The following is a 25316-nucleotide window of genomic DNA, read 5'->3' as shown; positions in this document are numbered from 1 at the left end:
GAGAGACATCAATTGGTTGCCTCCTACATGCACCCCAGCTGGGGCTGGGGATCGAACCTGCAACCCAGGTACACACCCTTGACTAGGAATCCAACCCATGACCCTTTGGTGCGCAGGCCAAAGCTCTAACCACTGAACCACATTGGCTGGGGCTGGACATTTTAATGATAATTCTTCCTATCCATGAACATGGTACATGCTTCCCCTTATTTGTATCTTCCTCAGTTTCTTTCTTCAGTGTCTTATAATTTCCAAGTACAGATCTTTTTCCTCCTTGGTTAGATTTATTCCTAGGTATTTTATTTTTTGGATGCAGTTGTAAATGGGATTGTTTTCTTAGTTTCTCTTTTTGATAGTTCATTATTATTGTATAAAAATGCCATCAATTTCTGAATATTTATTTTGTATCCTGCTACTTTACTGAATTCATTAATTAGTTCTAGTAATTTTTGTTTTAGGCTTCTGTATATATAGTATCATGTCATCTGCAAAATGACAGTTTTACTTCCTCTTTTCCAATTTGGATGCCTTTTATGTCTGATTGTTGTGGCTAGGGCTTCCAATACTATGTTGAATAGAAGTGACATCTTTGTCTTGTTCCTGATCTTAAGAACGATTTTAGCCTTTCACTTTTGGGTATGTTGTTAGTTGTGGACTTGTCATATATGGCCTTTATTATGTTGAGGTATGTTCCTCCTGTCCCCACTTTTCTGAGAGTTTTTATTATACATGGATGATAGATTTTGTCAAACACTTTTTCTGCATCTGTTGATATGATGATATGATTTTTACTTTCCATTTTGTTTATGTGGTGTATCACATTAATTGACTTGTGAATAATGAATCAGCCGTGCATTCCAGGAACAAATCCCAATTGATCATGGTGTATGATTTTTTTACAGTATTGCTGAATTTGGCTTGCTAATATTTTGTTGAGGATTTTTGCATCTATGTTCATCAGGGATATTGGCCTATAATTTTCTTTTTTGTGTAGTGCTCTTTTAGTTTTGCAATGAAGGTATGCTGGCCGCATAAAATGAACTTGGGAGCCTTTCCTTCTCTTCAATTTTTTGAGGAGGATAGGTGGTGTTAGTTCTTCTTTGAATGTTTGGTAAAATCCACCTGTGAAGCCGGTCCAGGACTTTTGTTTGTTGGTAGTTTTTAATTACTAATTCAGTTTCATTAGTAATTATCAGACTGTTCAGGTTTTCTGGTTCTTCTTGACTCAATCTTAGAAGATTGTATGTTTCTAGGAATTTATCCAATTTTTTTCAGATTGTCCAGTATGTTGGCATATAATTATAGTATATTCTTACAATCCTTTGTATTTCTGTGATGTCAGTTGTTACTTTGCCTCTTTTGTTTCTGATTTTATTTATTTGGGTCCTTTCTCCTTGTTTCCTGATGAGTCTGCTTAAAGGTTCTTCAATCTTGTTTATCTTTTCAAAGAACCAGCTCTTGGTTTCATTGATCTTTTGTATTGTTTATTTTTTAGTCTCTGTGTCATTTATTTCCACTCTGATCTTTATTATTTCCTTCCTTCTACTTACTCTGGGTTTTCTTGTTCTCTTTCTAGTTCTTTTTAGGTGTAGGGTTAGATTGTTTATTAGAGACTTTTCTTGCTTCTTGAGGTATGCCTGTAGTGCTATGCACTTCCCTCTCAGGACTGCTTTTGCTGTGTCCCATAGAATTTGGGTGGTTGTATGTTCATTTTCATTTGTTTCCAGGTAAGTTTTTATTTCTTCCTTGATATCATTGGTAACTCATTCATTGTTTAATAACATGCTGTGTAGCCTCCATGTGTTTGAATGTTTTTGAGTTGTGTATGTTGAATGTTTTTGAGTGATTTTACTATAGTTGATTTCTAGTTTCATGTTATTGTGTTTCTAGAAGATGCTTGATATTATTTCATTCTTCTTGAATTTTTTAAGACTGTGTCCTAACATGTGTTCTGTCTTTGAGAATGTTCTATGTGCACATAAGATGAATGTATATGCTGCTGCTTTGGGATGAAATGTCCTGGAAATATCAATTAAATCCATCTGATCTAATATGTCATTTAAGGTCATTGTTTCCTTGTTGATTTTTTGTCTGGAAGATCTACTCAGTGATGTCCATGGGATGTTAAAGTCCCCTACTATGACTGTATTGCTATCTACCTATCCCTAAGTCCACCAAGAATTTTTTAAAAATATATTTAGGTGCTCCTATATTGGGTGCATATGTGTTTACCAGGGTTATATCCTCTTATTGAATCGATCCTTTTAATAATACGTAGTGTCCTTCTTTGTCTCTTGTATGGCCTTTGTTTTGAAGTCTATTGTATCAGATATAAGTATTGCTACTCCAGCTTTTTTGGTTTCCATTTGCTTGCAATATTTTTTCCCATCCCTTCACTTTGAGCCTGTGTGAGTCTTTATTTTTCTTGAGGTGGGTCTCTTGTAGACAGCATATATTTGGGCCATGTTTTCTTATTCATTCAGCCACCCTATGTCTTTTGATTGGAGCATTTAATCCATTTATGTTTAAGGTTATTATTCTTGTTATTTTAAAAACTATATTTTTATTGATTTCAGAGAGGAAGGGAGAGGGAGAGAGATAGAAACATCAATGATGAGTCATTGGTCAACTGCCTCCTAGACATATGCCCTGATCAAGAATCAAATAGTGATCTCCTGGTTCATGGGTCAACGCTCAACCATTGAGCCACACAGGGCAGGCAAGGTTATTATTGATAGATATTTATTGCCATTTTTATTCTTTCTTAGCCTTTGGCATTTTAATTATGTGTCTTTGTGTGGGCCTCTTTGGGTCCTTTGGTTTGAGATTCTCTATGCTTCCTAGACATGTTTGTCTACTTCCTTTGCCAGGTTAGGGAAGTTGTCAATCATTATTTCTTTAAATAGGTTCTCAATTCTTTGCTCTCTCTCTTCTCCTTCTGGTACCCCTATGATGCAAGTGATGTTATGCTTGATGTTGTCCCAGAAGTCCTTTAAGTACCCTCATTAAAATTTTTTTCTTTTTGTTCTGATTGGTTGGTTGTTGTTACCTTGTCTTCCAAATTGCTGATTTGATACTCTGCTTCATCTGAGTTGCTGCTTATTCCATCTAATATATGCTTCATTCACATTATTGTAGTCTTCATTTCTGACCTGTTCTTTTTTTATGGTTTTTGTCTCCGTGTAAGATCTTACTGAGAGTTTGTCTACTCTTCCCCTAAGTTCACTGAACATCCTTTTAACCAGTGTTTTGAACTATGCATCTGGTAGATTTCTTGCCTCCATTTCATTTAGTTCTTTTTTGGAGTTTTATCCTGCTTTTTGTCTCCTCGTTTTGACTGCCTCACTCTGTTTGTGTCTACATATTATGTAGATCATCTGTGTTTCCCAGTCTTGGCAGGGTCACCTTATGTAGCAGGTTTCCTGTGGGGCTCAGTGGCGCAGCCTCCCTGTTCACCTAAGCTGGGAACTCTAGGTGTGTCCCTTGTGTTGGTTGCCTGGGCCCTCGTGTTGTAATTGAGCCTTGATTGCTCTTGTCATATCAGTGTGTGGGATTGATCCTCAGGCTGACTGGCTTTGCGGACTGACCATGACAAAAGCAAATGAGCTATTGTTTGGAGGCTGTACTCACAGAATTGGATCTGCTTTAGTGGGGTTCTGCTGCCTGCTCAGTTCACCCTTTGGGTTTGTCGTTTGTGGAGCTAATTGGGTAGTGGTCTGAAACCAGCCACCAGGTGTGTTGGTTCTGGGGCCTCTTGGAAGTTGGTCTGGTGCATTCCAAATTCTTCCACTGCCTCTACCCAGCAGGGGTCCACCTGGTAGGAGATACAGATTGACTTGCTGTTTGTAGCTACCCGTCCTGGGCTTGCAGGCATCTGAGTGGGGCTAGGCTGCAAACTGAGGCTGGTTGACACTAGTGCCAGGTTTGAAGCCACTTAGCAAGAGGTATATGGCATGGTGAGGTCATTTGCTGCTTCTTTGGGGTTTGTGGACCTTTGAGAGATTTTAGGGATGTCTGCAGTTTGGTCCAAGGTCAGCTGCTTGTGAGAAACAGCCCCTGAAAGTGTTTAGGGACTGGTGTGTAATTTGGGTGGGGTGGGGTCTCAGGGAATCACCAGGGTGGGGCAAACAGTGTTAGCCAAGTTGATGGAAACTCAGATTTGGCATCTGCCTGTGCCTGCAGGCCAGGCAGTGGAAGGGCTCAACAGAGGAACAGTGGCACCTACCGGCACTTCTGTCTGGCAGGGAGCTACTCCTCTAGCCCTCACCCTGAAGCCAGACAACTCAGCTCCTCCCAATATGTCCCTGATGCTTTCTGAGCTTCTGTCCCTTTGCTGGAGCTTATGGCGAGTTTTTGATAGCAACTGAGTCTGTGCTAAGGCTGTTTGAGGACATGAGTCTGCAGCAGCGCTTGTCTTATCCAGGTGGAATTTCCACTGATTTTCACAGCCAGATGTTGTGGGTACTGCTCTGCCTGGAACTTGTGTCCTAGTGTGGGGCTGGGACCCCTTGCTTCTCAGGGGGGACCTACACAGCTGATATATCCATCCTGATTCTTAACTACCACACCATAGAAGAGACTAGCTCCTTTTGCATTTCTCTCCCTCCTATCAGTCTGGACATGGCTTCTCTTTTGTATCCTTAATTATAGGAGTTCTGTTCAGCTAGTAGTCTTCAGGTGATTCTGAAGGGTGGTGGTCCTATAATTTAGTTGTGGTCATGGGAGAAGGTGAGCACAGCATTCACGTACTCTTCTATCTTGACATAATATTTATTGTTTCTTAAAAATGGTTGGAACACAATGATTTGGAAATTAGGAAGAACACAAACAACAACTGGTTCCTCAGATAGTTTGAGGTCTTAGGAAAAGAGGGTCTTGTTAACCTACATTGCTACTTAGCATCTGGTTTATTACATCATGATTACAGAATAAATAATTGAATTGTATTTAATCAAAGTATTAGAAATTCAGTTTGCTTTGTGAGACTCTATGGATTGAACATAGAACTTGTGTTTATTTTCTAATTGAAAATTGCACCTCTGCTAATGTTATGATGGATAGGATATATAATAGAAACCCAAAACTTCTTACTATAGTATTTGATTAATATTGCCAAATAAATAGCTTTAAAAAGAGAAAGAGAAAGGACAACTGAAAAGATCACCATTTAGAGACAGGAACAAAATAGGCTGTGTTGGTGTTCTAGTTAAAATCAAAATTCCAAAACATGAACCCTTACATTAGCAGGCTAATACTAGGCCTCTCAGAAGACTTCAATTTTATTTCTTTTGGCATTCACTTTTTAACAGCAGACATACATTTTTAGCCTTTTTTCTATAATTTGTATTAAAAACAACAACTTTTCATGACTTCTGGTCAAGATGGCAGAGTACATAAACATGGTTCTCACCTCCTCCCACAACTACATTAAAATTACAACTGAACTACAGAACAACCAGCTGAAATGGAGCTAAGTGGAAATCCTACCACTAGGGAATTAGAGAGGCCCCTTGGATGCTGGTTGGAGGGGCAGGGACTTGGGATGGGCTGGTCCCACACCCACATGTGGTAGATAAAAATCCAGAGGGATATCACAGCTGTGGAGGTCCCCCTAAGGAGCAAGGGGTCCTAGCCACATACCAGGCCCCCAAGCCCAGGATTCCAGTGCTGGGAAGAGAAGTCACCATAACTTCTGGCTGTAAAAACCAGTGGGGATTGAGGCTGAGGTAGACCAAGGCTGCTGGTGTCCCAGGCAGTTCCTCTTAAAGGGCCTACACACATACTAACTGGGACTCACTCCTTCTGAGCTCCAGTGTGGGGGCAGCAGCTTGAAAGGCACCAGAGACATATGGAGAGAAACTGAATTGTTCAGTATCAGGGCAAGAGCTGGGGCCAGGGGCAGCTTTCTTCCAAACAGAAGTGCTGGCATAGGCCATTGTGCCTTTTCATTGAGCCCTGCCCCCCACAGAGCCAGTAAGTGGGTACCATATCTGAGACTCCATCAACCTGGCTCACAGTGTTTGCCCCACCCTAGCAATTCCCAGAGGCCCTGCCCCACCCAACTTCTGGACCCACCCAACCTGTTTCAAGTGGCCTTTCTATAGGAATGGCCTGTCTTGGCTCATGCTTCAGATATTCCTAAAATCTCTCAAACAAGCAGCATCTGGCCTTGTGAAGCTCCATACTTCTTGCTAAGTTGCCCCAGGCTTGACACCAGTAGCAGCCATCCTTGGTTCACAGCTTGGCCTCATTGTGGCACCTCCAAACCCAGCACTAGAAGAAACCATCTGCAGATCACTTTGTAGCTCATGATCGGTGGTCCAAGGCAGAACACAGGTGGTGCCTGCACCTTGGCCTGCACCTCCTGGGAGGCCTTAGAGCCAGTGCACCCAGTGGATAGCTTCCTACCACATTGAAGCACCACCACCCAAACACATCCACCAGTGACGCACTCAAGGGGCAGACTTGGTGGGCACCAGAACCCTCATGAAATAAGTCCTGCTCTGTGGGATGGGCCCCTACATAGCTTATCCTCCACAATGGTTGGAGGTTGGTAGTTGGTATTCACAGCCAGTCCTTGCAGCTGATCAGCCTGAGGGTAAATCCCTCCTATTGATGTGCCAACACCAATCAGGGCTCAACTACAAGAGGGAGGTGTGTGCACAGCCCACACGGGGATGCACCTCGAGTGCCCAGCTTTAGTGATTGGGGATGCTGTGCCATGGGACCCTACAGGACACCTATTACATTAGGCCACTCTACCAAGCCCAGGAGAAGTACCAGCTCTAACTAATATGTAGAACCAAACATAAGGAGACTGCCAAAATGAGGAGACAAAGAAAAATGTCCCAAATGAAAGACCAGAACAAAACTCTAGGAGAACAAAACAAAACCTACTAAATATAGAGCTCAAAACACTAGTTATAAGGACACTGAATGAACTGAGTACCTCAACAGCATAAAAAAGCAAAAGTCAGAAATGAAGCCTGCACTAACTGAAATGAAGAATAATTTACAGGGAATTAACAGTAGAGTAGATGAAGCCAAGAATCAAATCAACAATTTGGAATATAAGGAAGCAAAAAACACCCAATCAGAACAGCAAAATGAAAAAAAAAAATCCCCCCAAAAAATGATAGTGTAAGGAGCCTATAGGACAACTTCAAGTGTACCAACATTCACATCATGGGGGTACCGGAAGGAGAAGAGAGAGCAAGAAATTGAAAACCTATTTGAAAAAATGACAGAAAACGTCCCTTACCTGGTGAAGGAAATAGATATACAAGTCCAGGAAGTGCAGAGAGTTTCAAACAAGATGAACCCAAAAAGACCCACACCAAGACATGGCAAAATTAAAATTCCAAAGGTTAAAGACAGAGAGAGAACCTTAAAAACAGCAAGAGAAAAGCAGTTTGTTACCTACAAGGGAGCTCCCATAAGACTGTCAACTGATTTCTCAACAGAAACTTTTCAGGCCAGAAGGGAGTGGCAAGAAATATTCGAAGTGATGAAAAACAAGGACCTACAACCAAGATTACCCAGCAAAACTATAATTTAGAATCAAAGTTCTTTAGATAAAGAGCTCCTCATACAATAAGAGGCTCAGGAGTGCATCACCACCAAACTGGTATTATATGAAATGTTAAAGGCTCTTCTTTAAGAAGAATAAAATAAAATAAAAAATACGAACAATGAAATACCAATAAGTTCATATCTATCAACAATTGAATCTAAAAAACAAATGAACAAGCAGAACAGAAGCAGATTAATAGATACAGAAAAGGTTTTGAAGGTTGCCAGATTGGAGGGGGCTTGGGTGGATAGGTAAAAAAGGTGAAGGGATTATTACAAAGTGCAGGTTGGTTATAGAATAGTCAGGTGGATATAAAGTACATCATAGGAATATAGTCAATAATATCCTAATAACTGTGTGGTGTCAGATGGGTGGGAGATTTATCAGAATAACTTTGTAAGTTATATAATCACTGGGTGTGTACACCTGAAACTAATAATGAATGTCAACTGTAACTGAAAATTCAAAAATGATAAAAAAATATATAAATACACTTTAAGAGTTGGTGTTATATTCTAAAATAGTATTTAGATTTGAAAATTCCACATGTGAATATTTAATGTTTTTGGTTTTTCAAAATTGAGAAAGTTTATCATGTTCCCCTTTGGAGTAGCATGCTCCACAATAGATAAAACCTTTCTTGAATGAATAGTACAGTAAAACCTGATATAATGGACTAATTTGGGTGAGGGAGTATCCATTAAAGCCGAAAGTCCATTTTATAATAAAGTAGGTTTTTTTGAATGCATATATTAAAAAATTGACAAATTAGTTAGTTTACCCGCTTTTACTTATGTACACACGTTTGTGTAATTAAAACTAAGTGTGTATGAAAAGTTTAATTTCACGGAAAAGTTTTCTATATGTATTACTGTAATTTTAAATTTATACTGAATAGGTCTAGTAAATTTGTGCATTCACCAGTCACCTCCAGTAAACATACACACGGCAGGGGTGTGGTTTAGTGCACTTGGGAACATCGGCTGGCTCGAGTTAAAACTGTTGCAGAGCCCGGCCGGGCGTGGCTCAGCGGTTCAGTGTCGACCTGAGATCCAGGCGATTGGGGTTCGATTCCTGGTCAGGGCACATGCCCGGGTTGCGGGCTCGATCAATGACTCTCTCATCATTGATGTTTCTGTCTCTCTCCTCTCCTTTCCTCTCTGTGAAATCAATAAAGATATAATTTTTAAAAAACAAAAACAAAAAACTGTTGCAGAAAGTCATATCATGTGACAACAGAACCAGTTACTGTGGGAGGTGTGGTGCGATCTCGTGCTAATCATTCCCTGAACATTGCTTATCAGTAGTGACTCTTGGATTTAAATATGTAGACTATAGTTATAAATATGTAATAGTTAACTTATGTTGGCAAAATTACTACAGTGTTTTTTCCAACATATGGCCTGTTTGCTAAAATTTATTAAAAATAACTGAATTAATAACAAAAATAACCTGTTAATTTAATTTTAAGCAGATCTTGGTTAAAAGCATTTTTAAATTATCAGGGTGTTAATTTTCACATATGACATACGGACCAGAAATTTTGTCTGTTAAATCCAAAGTCTGTTAAATTGAGGTCCACAAAATTGAGGGTTTACTGTACCGAAAGGCCACTCCCAAGAAGACAGTGGAATCGCCAATGCTGTTGTATCCTCTGTACACTCTTGGAAAAAACCTGTTTGTCTTTTGTTTTTAAGCAACAAAAACAAATTTTCTTTTAACTGTGATGATATTCTTATTCAATTTTAGTATGGCTTGATTTCACTGTTGTGACATGTTTAGAGATGTTGGCAGAGAGGGGGAGTGACTCGGGAGTGCTACCATCAAGTCTGAAGGTTTGTCGGCTGGAAACGATGATTCTCACATTCACTGCTTGGAGGGTGAGGACGTGCTTATTGCAGTTGGGCCATGCAGTCTGGTCAGGAAAGTCTTACACGGGAAGAACAGAACTGTTATTTGATAGAAGGGGAATAGATTTTGTTACATCTTTTGTTTCTGATGAGCTCACTGGATTCTCTTTTCATATCACCCTGTATCACCTTAATGTTCCCACATTGTCTGTTTCCTCAGAGTTCCTGTTTTTCTCTTATTTTGGCCTTTCCTTACAGATTAGAGGTTTTCCTTAAATGGTGATCTTTGGTTGGTATTTGTTTGTGTTTTCAGTACCCTGTCTTATCCTGTTCAGCTACATCTGGTATTTGCAAGTGAAGAACAACTCTGGTTCACACCCGGCCCCCAGGCCGAGTAAACCTCCTTCCGGGCCTGGTTAGGGAGGAGGGGAGTTGGGGATGCTTATAAAGACTTTGAACCATCCTTTGTTCAGCTGCATCTGGCATCGCAGCCTCTGGAGGTACCTCTCAGTTTCGGGATTCTGCCCTAGTATCTCTGCCAGAGGTTGAGCATAAATGTGGTTTAATTTGAGCAGGGAGTGAGGTTATCAGTTTTCTTTTCTTTGCTTAGCCATGTACCGCTCCACCCACTCACTGTTGATATTAAAAACATTTGTTAAAACCTGGTCTGAATCTTTTTGCTCTCTTTTCATTGTCCTTCTGCATAGACCATTTTAATGTTTTTTATTGAGTCTTGAGAGGAATTGGAAATATAACACATATGTTTAGCCCTAACCAATTTGGCTCAGTGATTAGAGCACTGGCCGTCAGACTGAAGGGTCTTGGGTTCGATTCTGGTCAAGGAAACGGACCTCAGTTGTAGGGTCATCCCTAACCCCGGTCTGGGCGCTTAAGGAAGGCAACCAATCTGTGTGTCGCTCCCTTCGACTCAGAAAAGCAATGGAAAGAATATCCTGAGGTGAGGGTTTAAAAAAAACACAAAAAACAAAAACAAAACACATATGTTTAAGTCATCATTTTAACCTGAAGCCATAGGTTTCTTTTATTTTATTTTTAAAATTAATATACAGGAAAATTGACTTTTGTGGTGAATAAGTACCATGAGTTTTAGCACATGTATAGGAGTAACCCCGAAAACTCCCCTGTGCTAGTCCTATGTAGTCAGACCCTCCTTTTGTACCTAACCTCTGGTAGCCACTGATCTATTTTGCATGACTAGCTTTTTCTTTTTGAGAACATCATCTAAGTGGAGCAATACAGTAAATAGCCTTTGGAAATTAGCTTTTTTCAGCATAATTCCTTTGAGATTTGTCCATGTTGTGTATATCAATAGTTCATTCCTTTTTACTTCTGAGTTGTAACCCATTATGGATATACCACATTCATTTACCTGTTGAAGTATGTTTGGGTTGTTTCCAGTTTCTGGAGATTTTTAATAGAGCTGCTATAAACATTTTTGCACAGATTTTAATGTGAACGTAAGTTTTCATTTCTTTAGGATAAATACATAGGAGTGGGGTTGTTGACTGGTAGGATAAGTGAATGTTTAATTTAACAAGACATGCCAAACTTTCCCAGGGTGGCTGCAGCACTTGCATCTCCACCAGCAGAGGATGAGTTCCGCTTGTTCTTCGCCACACTCTAGGTTGTTAGTGTTTTTATTTTATGCATCTAAATAGATGTAGTGACGTTTCATTGTGGTTTTGATTTGCATTTCCCTAATGGCTCGTGATGTTGAATATTTTTATGTGCCTACTTGCTATCCATATATCTTCTTTGGTAAAGTGCCTATTCAAGGCATTTGCTCATGTTTAATTGGATTGTTTGTTTTCTTACTGTTGAGCTTTGAGATTTTGTTGTATATTCTGGATATGATTCCTATATTGGTTTTATGATTTTCAGATATTTTCAGTCAGTCTGTATGTAGTCTTTTCATCTTTTTTTAACAATATCTTTTGCAGAGCAACTGTTTTTGATTTTGATGAAATCCAATTTATCAATTTTTTTGTTTTATAAATAATACTTTTGGTGTCATGTCTAACTTGTCACCTAACCCCAAGTCACAAAGATTTTCTCCTGTGTTTTCTTCTAAACATTTTGCAATTTTACATTTAGATCTATGATCCATTTTGAGTTAATTTTGTATAAGATGTGAGGTTTAGGTTGAAGTTAAATTTTTTTGCACATGCATATGTAGTTGTTCAAACTCTGTTGAAAAAGCTATCTTTTCTCCATTGAATTGCCTCATACATTTGTCAGAAATTAATTAGCTATATTTGTTTAGGTCTATTTCTGCACTTTATTTTGTGCCATTGATTTGTTTGTCTCTTTTGTGCTAGTAGCACAGCTTTTTGATTACTGTTGCTTTATAGTTAGTAAGTCTTGAAATTGGGTAGTGTGATTCCTCCAACTTTATTCTTTTCAACATTTTTTGGCTATTTAGTTCTTTGTCCATTCCATATAAATTTTAGAATCATAATGTCTGCATCTACAAAAATTCTTGAATTTTGATATAGAATTGTGGATGGCTGTTCTTTCAGCACTTTAAAAATGTTGGCTACTTCTTCCTGGCCTTCATGGTTCTGATGAAAAATCGACACTCATTCAGATCATTGTTTTATATATGCAATGTGTCTGGCTGCTTTCAAATTTTTTTCTTTGTTTTTGTTTTTTGTCATTTTAGTTATGGCGAATCTGGATGTGTATGACTTTGGACTTACCCTCTTAGGCGTTTTCTCAGTTTCTAGAATATACAGATTTGAAATCTCACTGAACTTGGAAAGTTTTTAGCACCATTATTTCCCTGAAGTAATATTTTCCTGCATGGAACACTTTCTTTTTTGGGGAATTTGATGCCATAAATATTAGACCTTTTGCTCTTTTCCCACAGATCCCTGAGGCTTTATTCATTTTCTTCTAATATTTTTTCTTTCTGTTATTCAGAATAGATAATTTCTGTTGGTCCATCTTTAAGTTTATTGACTTTCTTCTGGTGTCTACATTCTACTATTGAGCCCATCCAGTATGTTTTTAAATTTTAACTATTACGTTTTTCTTTTTTAAATTGATTTTTTCAGCTTTATTGAGGTGTGACTGAGAAATAAAATCTGTAAATATTTAAGGTGTACAACATTCTGTTTGGTATGCTCATACACTGTGAAGTGATAATCACAATCAAGCTAATTAACTTATCTATCACCTCACAAAATTACTAGTGTGTGTGTGTGTTGATAACTACTTCTTACCAAATTTCAAGCATACAATATATTATTAACAACTATAGTCACCATGCCGTCTGCACATTAGGTCTTCATCACAATTTCTCCTACTCCCCTAATTATTGTATTTTTCAATTCTAAAATTTTTATTTTGTTTTTCTTTGTGTCTCATTTCTTTGCTGAGACTTTCTATGTTTCCATTTGTTTCAAAAGAGTTTGCCCTTACTTCTTGGAGCAATCTTATAATAGCTGCTTGAAAGCCTTTTTCAGATACCTGTGTCATCTTGGCATTGGTGTCTGTTGATTTTCTTTTCCCATGTGAGTTGAGATTTTTCTGTTTTTTATGTACCTTGAAATTTTGGATTGTATCCTGGACACTTTGAATATCATGGTATAAAATGCTGGATCTTGTGTAAATCCTATGATGAACGTTGATATTTTTCTTTTAGCAGGCAGGTAACGCAGTTGGGCTCAGGCTAAAAATTCTGACCAGCCTTCTGTGGACTTGGTTTCTCAAAAACTTGGCAGTACTGTTTGGATATGCCCTGTGTATGTACCTCCCAGTGGTCAAGTCATCTGTCCCTTAATTCTGAGCTTAACACCTTTGCTAGCTGTGTAGGATTGCATTTACACATGCGCAGCTTTGAGGCGCGCCTAGGATTTATACCCAGCTTTCTGGAACAGCTTTCTCAAGCTGCTTCCTCTCAGATCTTCCTGGTACTGTTCAGGCCCTCTTCCCAGAAAGCTGGAGCTTTCGTTACACTATTCTGCCAGGCATTTCCCACATCTGGGGCTGGGCATCAGGAGCACAGAGAGAGAAAAAGGCCATGGGGTTCACCTTGCCCCTTGGACCCCCAGCTCCTTTGGAGAGAAAGTTGTACCCCCTCAGTACTTTAGGTGCTTGTGGTTACTGCGGCAGCCACTGTTAGTCTGGAACAAAAATATGGAGGCAATGGGGGGGGGGGGAAGAAAAATGGGGCTTTTCCGTACTCCCTCTGAGTGTTAGCCAAAAAAAGAGTACTTCTCTTGGGGCTTTTACTGCATCCTGGTTCCCACTTCTGCTTTTCAGGCTGCCTGGAGCCCAGGCCAGGGGATACCAGAAGAAATATAGGAAACTTACCACCAGTCCAGTGGTACTTGAGTTCCTATCTTCTGACCCACTCTGCCTGCCCCATACACTGTTTTGAGCCCACAAGTAGCTGCATGGGCATTTTGTCCAGGCGTTATTTCTGCATTCAGTGGGAGGGGCAGGGTGGAGTATGTTTGCTCCAACATAGTCTAAACCAGAACTTGGTATTTTGTTTGTTAATTTTTGATTTTTAAAAGCCTGACTTTTTTTGTATTGCAAAAATAACACATCTTTATTGTAGAAAACTCAGAAAATAAAGATAAATTTGGAAAATAAAGATAAAATAAAGAGCGCGAATATCTTCTGTAAACTCATGAACTAAAGAAAACTTATTTTGTCCAAAAAATTTCATATTTTATTTCATATAAATATTTCATATAAATATTTTTCCACTTTAACAATAAAAATAAATTATATAATAAAATCATGATGTTAATGATTTTAACCAGTAATCTTAAGACCCACATGCTACTGACTTGATCTCATGTTGTTTTTACTGAATCTTGTCTTTTCCATAGGTAGAAAGTCTTTGCCCTCAAATTGGCTGGGTCGAAATTGATCCTGATGTTCTCTGGCTTCAATTTGTTGCTGTAATAAAAGAATCTGTCAAAGGTAATTTGATTTATGAAAATAAAAATAGTAAAGTATATTTTGTTTGTAATAAGTGTTTTCCTCAGTCGTTTATAGAATTTTGGGGCTCCCTAAGTTGTAAGTATACATACAGTATTTTATTAGGGTCACAGTGTCAATCAGTTTTGACCAAGAATATCAAGGAAAACAAAAGTGTTACTTGGGGATCAGAAACATACATTTGGTTAGAAACCCCAACTCTGTTCTAAACACGAAAGAAAGGGACAGAGTTTATGAAGACAGAAAAAAGAGGCCTTCCAAAGGGTTACCCAAGTCGCTTTGAAAGAGCTGTTTGGTGCTGGCAAGCCGACTTACACTGAGCTACACATTTTTAATTATGTCAATTGCTAAGTGATTTCAGTGATGTAGAGCCAGTTCTAGAAACTATATCAGGAGATAGACATTTGGTTTAGCCCAGTTCAAAAGTTCAGTTTCACGTGGAGGGTGTGAGCTTAGCTTCCTAGAGGCCTCCTGGCTCCATTTTAGATTGATCTCTTGACAATATCCATTCCATTTTGCTGTTTTCCTTTCATGGTACTTTCCCAGGATTTTTCAGGGGACAGTGCAGTTTATAGTGAGTCACTTTCTCAAGGAAAGGTAATAGCATCTCTGTCCTGTGGCTTAAATTTTTTTCTAGTCACGGTCTAAAGGCTCACCTTCCTTCTTTATTCCAGGTGTAGCTAATGCCTATTTGATTTCCTGTTGTGTACAAAATACCAGCAGGTTATAAACAAAATGACAATACACAGTTCCTGCTGGCTGGAGTTACAACTGATTAACTGAAACTGGACACAATGGGTCCGAGACCACATGTCACCATTTGAGCCAAATTAAGCAGAGACAGGGTTGAATCACATTTGAGCATTTATTCCAATAATGCCGGCAGGACAGGGAGAGCAGTTGGTCACCCTGAAGTTCTCTCCTTTTCGTTTTTTTCTGTCAGCTTGCTGATTATATGCAGGTTAGAGAGACGAGAACTGCATGCAGCTGGGAGCTGCAAGTGTAACAGGGAAAGGGGTGGGTCGGGGCTGCCTCCTGGCCTTCAGGAGCTCGAAGTCCGATAACCAGGTGGCTAATCCTATGTGATGTTACAAACAGCTCAGCCCGTTCCTGGGACCAGAGAATGGTCAGCATTCTCGAGGCAAATTCCTGGAGGAGGGGTCTGGGGCCAAGCACAGCAACCAAATTAAAGTGCATTCTGTCCTTGGTCTGCTTTGGAAATGTATTTTCTTCTTGTAGCACATCCCCCAGTTTCCCAGGGCCTGTAAGAAAGCCTCTTATCTATAGTTAGTAAGTGAATAATTAGTAAACAGCTGTGGCTATTCTATGTGTCCCTCCCACTATCATAACCGTTATTATAAAATATGTTTTTGTTTTTTCTGTGTGGTCTCTCAAATCAGTGCTTTCCTGGCTGCAGCCATGGTCCAAAATCTTAACTCTTTCAGAATGTTTTCAATGCAGCCTTTTAAAGAACATAATGAAAGACGACTTGTAAATGTAAATCCTTAAAGGTCTTTTACATTTTTCTGGCTGAATTACTTTTTCTCACCTTTTTGGTTTGAAATATTTCAAAACCTATAAAAAATTTACAGGAATAGTACACTGAATCCCTTTAGAGATTCAGGCATGTTTAGCAATGTATCGTCCTCTACGAACTTTTCGGCCTGATTGATTTGAGGATTGGTTGTGACGTAATCAGCTGCTACCCCTACATACTTAGCACTGTGTCCGAAGAAGAGGAGTGCTCTGCCCCCCCACAGCGCGGCTGGCACACAGGCGGTTCCACAGGAACAGTGTCAACCGGTGGTCAGTCCCGCAGCTCAGCACCCACAGGAGTCCCCATTTTGGGGTACAGCGCAGAAAGAAACTTTAGTACAGAACAGCTCGTTATGACACAGCAGGGCTGGGAGCGCAGCCTGGAGGCGAGGCCGCCCTGGGCCGGCTCCTCTGGGACAGCTCGGCCCTCCGCTCCGCAGCCGCGCTCCCGTGCGGTGGTCGGCCCGCAGCGTGGGCCCGCAGGGAAACGCAGTTCTTAGCGGGCTCCCGGAGCGGAGAAGGCCCTGCGCTGGCCCCCGATTGGTCCGTCTTCCTGCAAACAGGGCTCCGAGTCGTCAGTTTGATTAGTCCAGAGGCACTGTTCTGATTGGTCAGGACGCGCTGCGCTGATTGGTTGGGGAAGATGCGGGCGCCGCGGGGGATGGGGAGGCCTCCGCGAGGCCGGCTCAGCCGCGGGGGGGCGCGGGCCCCAGGGCGGCTTCTCCGCGGGGCGCACCTTCATGACAGGCGTCTCTCTGGAAAGGACCCCGAGGCCCTGTGTTTTAAAATTTGAGCCCAGTTAGCCATGAGGAGTCCTCAGTTTCTCAGAGCCCACAGCGGCAGTGTCTTCTAATGCTGAGTCTTCAGATTCCCGTTCCTCCGGTCATTAATAACTTCTGTTTCAGCCCAGAACCTAGCCTAAGAGGAGGCATTGCATCTGGCAATCTGTGTGGTCTCCTTTAATTTAGAGCATGTTCTTCGTGACATTGACAGTTTTCAAAGTTATAGACCCGTTTAGTAGACTGTCCTGCATTTTGGGGTTGTCTGATTATTTCCTCATGGGTAGGTTAGGGTAAGTATGTTAGGACAGGTTAGGTAAGTATTGGAAGGAGTACTGTGGAGGGGATGATTTGTCTTCCTCTGCTCAAATTGATATCTCTAATTTGCCCAGTGGGGTAAAATACTTTTTAAAAAGAGCATCACAAAAAACTTGCTATATTTTAAGAAATTTGGACCAAAAAACCCCACTATGTTTTTGTTTGTATTCTAGCATCAGTTTGTGTGGAAAATAAGATCTGAGTTTTAAAAACGATACTTTCACTGGGGATTTTCCTCTATCGCCATCTATTTCTCACCTTTCCAAAAGTCGGAAAAGACAATCTGACTTCTAATAATTTTTTTTCCAAACATTTAAAGACAAAAAAGTCATTTTGTTATTATTGGAATATGACTATTTTTCCCTTTAAGTGTAAAAAAAAAAAAAAAAAAAAAAGCTACATACAGAATCATCTTAGTAATGCTTTCTTTAGTAGTTCCAGTGTGTTATTACAATGCCAGATCGGGCCTATACACTGAAAGGTTGTGGGTTCAATTTCTGGTCAGGGCACATACCTAGGTTCCAGATTCAGTCTCTAGTTGAGGCACATACGGGAGGCAGCCAATAGACGTTTCTTTCTCACATTGATGTTTCTCTTTCTCCCTTCCTCTCTAAAAATTTTTTTTAAAAAATTTAAATGCCAGGTAAGTGCTGGAAATATCAGGGGAATCACTTTGTAAAGTATATGATTGTCTAACCACTGTGCTGTACACCTGTAACCAATACAAAATAATATTGAAACAATAAAAAGAAAAAAATGCTAAACCTAAATGTTTTTCCTAAAGATTATACTCAATTTCTTTTCCATATTACAATTTATAAAGAAAAATTTTATTGGCTTTTAAACGTGATTTACCCATCTTTATTTTCAGCTGCTGAAATAGAGATGACTCAGATTGTTGGTCTTGGCATTTCCACACAGAGAGCAACCTTTATTACGTGGAACAAGTGAGTGTGATAAGCCCTCTATTGCTGGGTTCCTACCACAGTGAATACCCTGCTGTGAAAGCTGTTTGGGGAGTTTTAAGTTTGTGAATTAAGAACAATTTTGCTTTGTTAAGAGGGGTGAAAGTATGCCCACTCCCTGGCTTATAAAGTATGTTCCTGCATGTCTTCTGGGCTTGACCTATATAAAAGAGTAACAGTAAAAGCACTTTAGCTGTTATTAAAATTACCCATTTCTCTGTTTCCGTGTGAATTAGTGTTTCAAATAAGCCTTGATTGAAGACCTTAAAAAATTAGTTTATACCTAAAAAGATTCAGAGAACCTAACAGATTTCAGAAACAATACTATAATTATGGTTTATATTTTCAGTCTACTCCAACTTAAATATTTAAGTACATACAGCACCAGAAGTATGTATAGATTACACACAGTTACAGTTCCCTACGAGCTACCACATAGTGAGTACCTGTGATAGTACTTCAGGCTCCGTTACCCTTGCAGAGAAACTTGCTGTTTTGGCATTTTGTATTTCAGTAGGGAAAAAAACAGGCTCAGGGAAATAAGTAACTTGTTCAAGGTCACTTAGTTAATAAGTAGAGACAAGATTCCAAATTATCTTTGTACCCCAAAGCATATACTCTTTCGAAAACAACAGAAACACTGTAAATGCTTCTTTGTTACAAAGCACTAAACTTTTAGCAGAGGGCATCTTGGGCTTGGGCAGGGAGGAAGATTGGTGGTGGGTGTGGGGCATGAGGGCAGGTCTAAGAAATATAATCAGGGTGAATTCACAAGGACTTGGCTTTGAAGTCAGTATTAGGCAAGAGGAAGTTCAGGTTTAACAGGATTTCTGCCTTGATGTTTGGGAAGATATGATAGAGATTGTAGAGACCGTAAGACAAGGAAGGAATGAGTTAGGTGGTGGTGAAGGTGGGTAGAAGGGAGCGTGATAAAATGTGTGGCTTGGGACATGTGCATGTGGAGATATCCCAGAGGTGGTTAGAACATTGGCCTGGTTTAGGCTGAGGCGTGGCTCTTTCCTCCAGATAGGTGCTCATTCTCCCAGGCATAATGCATCTCAGGTTGATCCCTGCACCTGTAGTCCCCCTGCACCCCCCATCCAACTCCCCACCCAGTGACTTGGACATAGCATGTCTTAAATAGGTAATATATTTTTCAGATGAAGAAATGAATGAAGTCAAGTCATCAGTGTACTGTGTAGATCAGGATTTCTGAACAGTGGCACTGTTGACATTTTAGGCCAAGTAATTCTTTGTTGTGGAGCTGTCCTGAGCATTGAAGGATGTTTAACAGGGTCCCTGGCTTCTACCTACTAGATACCAGTAGCCTCCTCCCCCAGTTTTGACAACCAAAAATGTCTCCAGACACTGCCAAATGGCCCCTGGGGTGGGAGGCAGAATCAGTCCTACTTGAGAATTGTTGACGTAGGTGAAGTCTAGAGAGGGGGTGTATTCTCTGGTAGGGATTATATGGACAGAGAAGATGGCTGCGGATTTGGACAAGGAGCCCGCCTGTGCCCCCCCAATGTAAAGGGGGTTAGGGAGCAGAAAGCTGGCAGAACAGGACCAAGGGGAGTCGGGGGGGGGGGGAAGCAGGGGCAGCCCCGTGTTCTGAGGGAAGCCGCTGGTTGGAAGTATAGCGAGCGGTTGGGTCTGGAGGCCAGGTCGCTCGTGACAGGAGGCGGAAAGCACTAGGCAGCAGTTTTCCTGTGGCAGTGGAGTATCTCGCTTTCAGGGGGAACGGGAGAGTCCGCTTCCAAGACAGCTCACTGTCCTCCCTGGCGTCGCTGCTGCAGAGGGTAGGACTCCTCCCTAAAACACTTAACTGAGAGTTTCTTCCTGGCCGTCCGTCCTTAAGGTGTTGCTAGTCTTCCAAGAGTTTTGGAAACTTTGCTTGTAGGGACCGAAATGCTGGATATTTAAAAAAAAAATGCACCGAAGGCTTCATGCTTCTTTACCTTAAGACAGGGAGCCTTTCCTGCCCGGGCCCGTGAGCCCTGGTGCCTGTAACGCTGGCAGGCTCTCCACGCTCCCTGCCGCTCCTGGCTCGTTTCTCAGGGAAGAAGAGAGACACTGGGCCTCGTGGGGTGACGCTGTTCGCCCGTCCCAGCCAGCTCCTCTTCCTGCCTCGCTGTCTTTTCTCCTGTGCCCATTGCGTGTCTGTCTCTGTGGCCACAGAAACGCTGTTTTCCATATAGATGCCGTCAGGAAGTCTCAAACTTTCAACTGCCTTTTTGTTTTTCGCCTTGTGCCCCTTCTACCCCTCCACCTTCCGATGCCAGGAAACTTGTTATTTATTAACTTTTATTAAGTCCTTGAGGGTTTTTTCCAAATTGTTCAGGGTGAATTTTTTTCAATATATTTAGTCATATGGTCTTCCCACAACCCCCACTTGCCTGTATTCTAAAATTACTCTAAATGATATCTCCTCCATTTTGGTTGCTTTCAATTCCTTTTGTTCTAAAAAAGATTCATAAGTGTGTTGTTTGTTCAGCTCCTGTCTCTGAATCATATATCAATAGATTTCATTTCTGTCAAACACAATCTGCTAGCTGTTACTGGTAGAAAACACTTTCCATTTATCAAATACCCCTTTGGTGTCTGGACTCGGTGGTGAGAACCTGAAAGTGAAAAGCCTGTGCCGTCAGGAGGCCACCGTCCAGGGTCGGTGCAGATGTGTGCGTGCAGAGCTGGCCGCAGCCGAGGCGCCCTGTGGACTGTTAGCCTGGCAGTGAAGGAGCCGGAGGGGAGGCTGAGGAGCGGAGAATGGGGAGCTAGAGAGGGTTTCCCAGAGGCACTTGAGCCAAGTTTTTTCTTCCTTTTACTTTTTTTTTGAGAAACTGGAAGGGAGGGAGGGGGACAGGAGAGAGAGAAACATCCATGTGAGAGACACATTGGTCGGTTGCCTCCCTGCATGCACCCCGACTGGGCTGGAGATTGAACCTGCAACCCAGGTATGTGCGCTTGGCCAGAATCGAGCCTGTGCCCTCCGTGTGTGGGCTGACGCTCTAACCACCGAGCAGCCGGCAGGGCTGGAGCCAGGTCGTGAAGGGTGAGTAGGAGTGTCCTAAGTGGGACGGCCCGAGGAGTAAGGCCACGGTGTCTGAAGCATCCACAGTACTTCAGAAATCGGGGTGAAATAGGGACAGGGCCATGCCCCACCGTGGCCGCCTCGCCCGCCGGACCGGAGCAGGGCCACCGCGCTGCGGGAGGCCGCCTCGCCCGCCGGGACCGGAGCAGGGCCACCGCGCTGCGGGAGGCCGCCTCGCCCGCCGGACCGGAGCAGGGCCACCGCGCTGCGGGAGGCCGCCTCGCCCGCCGGACCGGAGCAGGGCCACCGCGCTGCAGGAGGCCGCCTCGCCCGCCCGCCGGGACCGGAGCAGGGCCACCGCGCTGCGGGAGGCCGCCTCGCCCGCCGGACCGGAGCAGGGCCACCGCGCTGCGGGAGGCCGCCTCGCCCGCCGGGACCGGAGCAGGGCCACCGCGCTGCGGGAGGCCGCCTCGCCCGCCGGACCGGAGCAGGGCCACCGCGCTGCAGGAGGCCGCCTCGCCCGCCCGCCGGGACCGGAGCAGGGCCACCGCGCTGCGGGAGGCCGCCTCGCCCGCCCGCCGGGACCGGAGCAGGGCCACCGCGCTGCGGGAGGCCGCCTCGCCCGCCCGCCGGGACCGGAGCAGGGCCACCGCGCTGCGGGAGGCCGCCTCGCCCGCCGGACCGGAGCAGGGCCAGGCGCTGGCTCGCGCGGGGCGAGGCGGTGGGGGCTGGAGGCACCCCGGGGCCAGCCCGGCGGGCACCTGGCGCCCAGGGAGCTGTTTGTGGTTCTGCTTCAAAGGTGAGACGAAGTGTGTTTAGAGAAGAGGCGAAGGCGTGTTTGATCGAGTGACGCGGTGCGGAGACAGGACGGCCGGGCAGAGCCGGCGGGGGTGCCCGCCTTCGCCTGGGGAGGGCAAGACTGTCCCTGCGCCCAGGAGCCGCCTGCCGGCTGCAGGCACAGCTGGCGGGGGCGTGGGAAGCCGAGGAGGGAGAGTTAATTTCTGTGTTCTGATTTCCTGGAGATCCCTAGGGCTTGAGGAACCTTGTGAAAATTTGGAGATGCCATTTTTGGAGAATGGAGAAGGAAGTGATGGAAGCCAGTAGACAAGCTTTTATCATTTTAAGTCGCTTTGAGAGCAAGACAAGGTGTAGTCCATAGAGAGGAAATACGCGCCGGCTCCCGGGCTGTCACTTTCCTCAGTGGCTGTGGTGTTGGAGGCGGGAGAGAAGATCCCGATTAGGGGTAGAGAAGACAGTTACCAAGGGGCAGAGAGCGGCCTCACGCAGAGCAGTGGCGGAGGGCGTTGGAAAGAGCCTGCCGTGGACTCTTCCAGCAGCCGGGGCAGTGCGGTGCGGCCGGGGCTGCTGCCCGGGCAAGAGGGGCGTGCTCGGCGCCCCGCATCCCTGGAGCAAGTGGCGGGGGCCGGGGCAGGCCGCGGAAGGTCCCCGACGCGCAGGTGGGCGGTGCCGCCAGCCTGGGCCTGACCCCGGTTCCGCCGGGCCTCGCGGCTGCACGGCCCCGCAGGCGGCGTCTGGTGGGAGCTTTGAGGGGCGTCACCTTCACGGGTAGTTTGGAGCCGGTGGAGAAACGACAGTGTGGGAAGGCCTGGGGCGGGGCGGGAGCGGGGCGGAGGGGCCAGCGGGGGGAAGGGGACATCTCTAATACTCTCAGCAATAAAGATTAAACCTATTAAAAAAAGGAAAAAATATTTTTCAGATCAGTAGCTGATCACAGAAATAACAGAAGTTTCAGGAACTCCAGAGACCACACAATAAGGAATATACACTTTGCAAAAATAGTTAGGAAAGGTCATAAACTGGCAGCTCCAGCCCTCACCCAGGAAAACTCTGCCCTACTTGGGGGGACACCAGGTGCCAGAGTCACTGGCTGACCTAAGGAGTCAGTTACGCCTTAGGGACATTCAATAGACTGACCTGTTAAAAACTAAAATGATACATTAAGATATAAACTTACACCTTATAAACGATATAATTTAAAATTGTCCCACTCAGGATTCATGACTTCTTATAACCACTTTCCACTCCCTTAACTACTGTCTTTCCTGTACACGGCGCCTCTCAGTATTCAGCCTCGCAAGTTATTTCAAGTTATTACAGCAAGGTGCAATTTTGTATGTTAAACTAACAAAAAGAAAGATCAATATGTGAGATCATGGCAAGTGTCTCACTCGTGCATTGTGGTAGTATTCTATAATGTGTTCATGTTTGTTTTATAAAAAATTTATGTCTCCAAATACTTAGCAAGTAAAACTGGTGGTCCCAATACTCTCCTGCACTTTCTGGTGCAGGCACCCTAGCTGGGAAGACGTTTAACTGGGTGGCATTAGAAGTATTAAAATTATCAATATGCGATCCTAACTATAACACCAAATACTGGGGTTTCACCACAGCTGAGGAGCTGGAAACTGTCTTGCCCTTTGACTCAGTAATCTCAAATCTAGGAGTATGGGGGAGTGGGGGGAAATAACCCAACAGAAGCAACAGCAGCACTTCAAAGCATGAACTTTGGAAATAGGGTCATTGCAGGTGTAATTAGTTAAGATGAGGTCATAATGCAGGGTGGGTTCCTAATCTAGTATGACTAGTGTCCCCATACGAAGACAGCCATATGGATGTGGAAACAGAACATCATGTGAAGAGGGAGGTTTTGAGGATGCATCTATAAACCAAGCAATGCCAAAGACTGCTGCAAACCACCAGAGCCAGGAGGAGGCAGGGAAGGATTCCTTGACAGGTTTCAGAGGGAGTCTGGGCCTGTCCACACCTTGACTGTGAATTTCTAGGCTCCAGAACTGTGTGAGACAGTTGCTATTGTCTTAATGCCCCTGAGTTTGTGATGCTTTGTTATGGCAGCCCAAGGTAACTAGTACAGTTGGTCTCTGCTGAGGTGCCAAGACCAGGCAATGGGGAAAGACAAACGATGCTGAGAAAACTGACTATCCACATGCAAAGAAATGAAGTTGGACCCTTACTTTATACTATAAACAAAAATTTCTTCAAATAATGGATCAAAGACTAAACTTAAAAGAGAAAACTATTAAACTCTTAGAAGAAAACATAGAGGAAAGTCTTTGTGATGATGGGGTTAGCAATGGTTTCTTAAGTGGCATCCGAAGCACAGCTTACAGAAGAAAAAATAGATACATTGGACTTCATGAAAATTAAAAACTTGTACATCAAAGAATCCTATTAAGATATTTTCAACTGTTAATGATAACTAATTTTTCTTTCGTTTTCTTAACTATTGGAACTTTCCAAAGTAGAACATTTTTTCCTAGATTTAATCATAAATAATAAGAAACAAAGCCATGTTGGAATTATTTTGACATAATATGCAAATTGAGTTTTAAAAATGTGTCTGAGAAAATTTATAGTCTTTGATATTTAAAACCATTGCAGCATGTCCTGTGGAAGATGCGTGTCTTAGTATGTTTGGTTTGAGTTTCATCTAAGGTTGGGGTCTAAGACAATAGGTTCACTCCCCTGATCTGGACTAATGGTAGTGGTGACGGGATCACTAAAGGGAAAGGAAGTACCATGCTCATGATATGGGTGAGTGATGTGATTCCTGTTAAAAAAAAAAGTGAAAAACAAAACAGAAAGGAAACAAGCGAGTGAAAAGAAAACTCATGAAATGGGAGAAAATATTTGCAAAATCATGTATTTGATCAAGAATTCATGTCCAGAATATATAAAGAACTCCTACAGTGCAACAAAAACTCAAATAACCCAATTCATAACTGGACAAAGGACTCGAATAATATACAAATGGTCTATAAACATGAAAAATGCTCAATATCATTAGTCTTTGGGGAAATGCAAATCAAAACCACAATGAGATATCACTTTACACCCACTAGGATGGCTATAACTTAAAAAACCAAAAATGACAAATGGTGAGCACGTGGAAATTGGAACTCCTGTATTTTGGTTGTGGGAATGTAAACCAGCGCAGCCACTGTGGAGAACAGCTTGGCAGTCCCTCAAAAACGAAACAGAGTTATCATATAACCCAGCAATTCTGAGTGACCACCCGCAGGAACTGAGAACAGATACCCATTGGCAGTGTTTATAGTGACATTATTCAAATAGCAAGAAGGTGGAATCAACTGGAGTGTCTGGAAATAGTGGTAATGCTTGTGCAGCTTTGTGGAATGTACTTCATGCCATTGAGTTGTGCACTGAAAATGGTTAGAAGGATGCATTTCATGGTGTGTGCATTTTACCGCCATTCCAAAGAAAGAAAGGCAAGTTCTTATTAAAAAT

General features: G+C 42.7%; 1 protein-coding gene across 6 annotated transcripts in view; it reads left to right on the top strand.

The window, feature by feature from the left end:
- The window catches only part of GK5 (glycerol kinase 5), an 85660-nt gene that overhangs the window by 3962 nt on the left and 56382 nt on the right, over window positions 1–25316 (top strand). For 2 of the 6 annotated variants that reach the window (XM_087818050.1, XM_016214106.2), the window contains exons 2-3: window positions 14289–14382; window positions 17905–17980. In XM_087818050.1, the coding sequence (XP_087674176.1) occupies window positions 14289–14382; window positions 17905–17980 (170 nt within the window). Of the gene's footprint in view, window positions 1–9221; window positions 9454–9511; window positions 10382–12798; window positions 13191–14288; window positions 14383–17904; window positions 17981–25316 lie in introns of those variants that run through there. The other 4 variants (XM_016214105.2, XM_016214110.2, XM_087818051.1 and 1 more) reach the window with 4 other exon arrangements.

This window comes from Miniopterus natalensis, chromosome 6, assembly GCF_054644295.1.
Source record: "Miniopterus natalensis isolate mMinNat1 chromosome 6, mMinNat1.hap1, whole genome shotgun sequence".
NCBI lineage: Eukaryota > Metazoa > Chordata > Mammalia > Chiroptera > Miniopteridae > Miniopterus > Miniopterus natalensis.
Note: the sequence above shows the minus strand (reverse complement) of the source record. Positions and strands in the feature narration are given on the sequence as shown.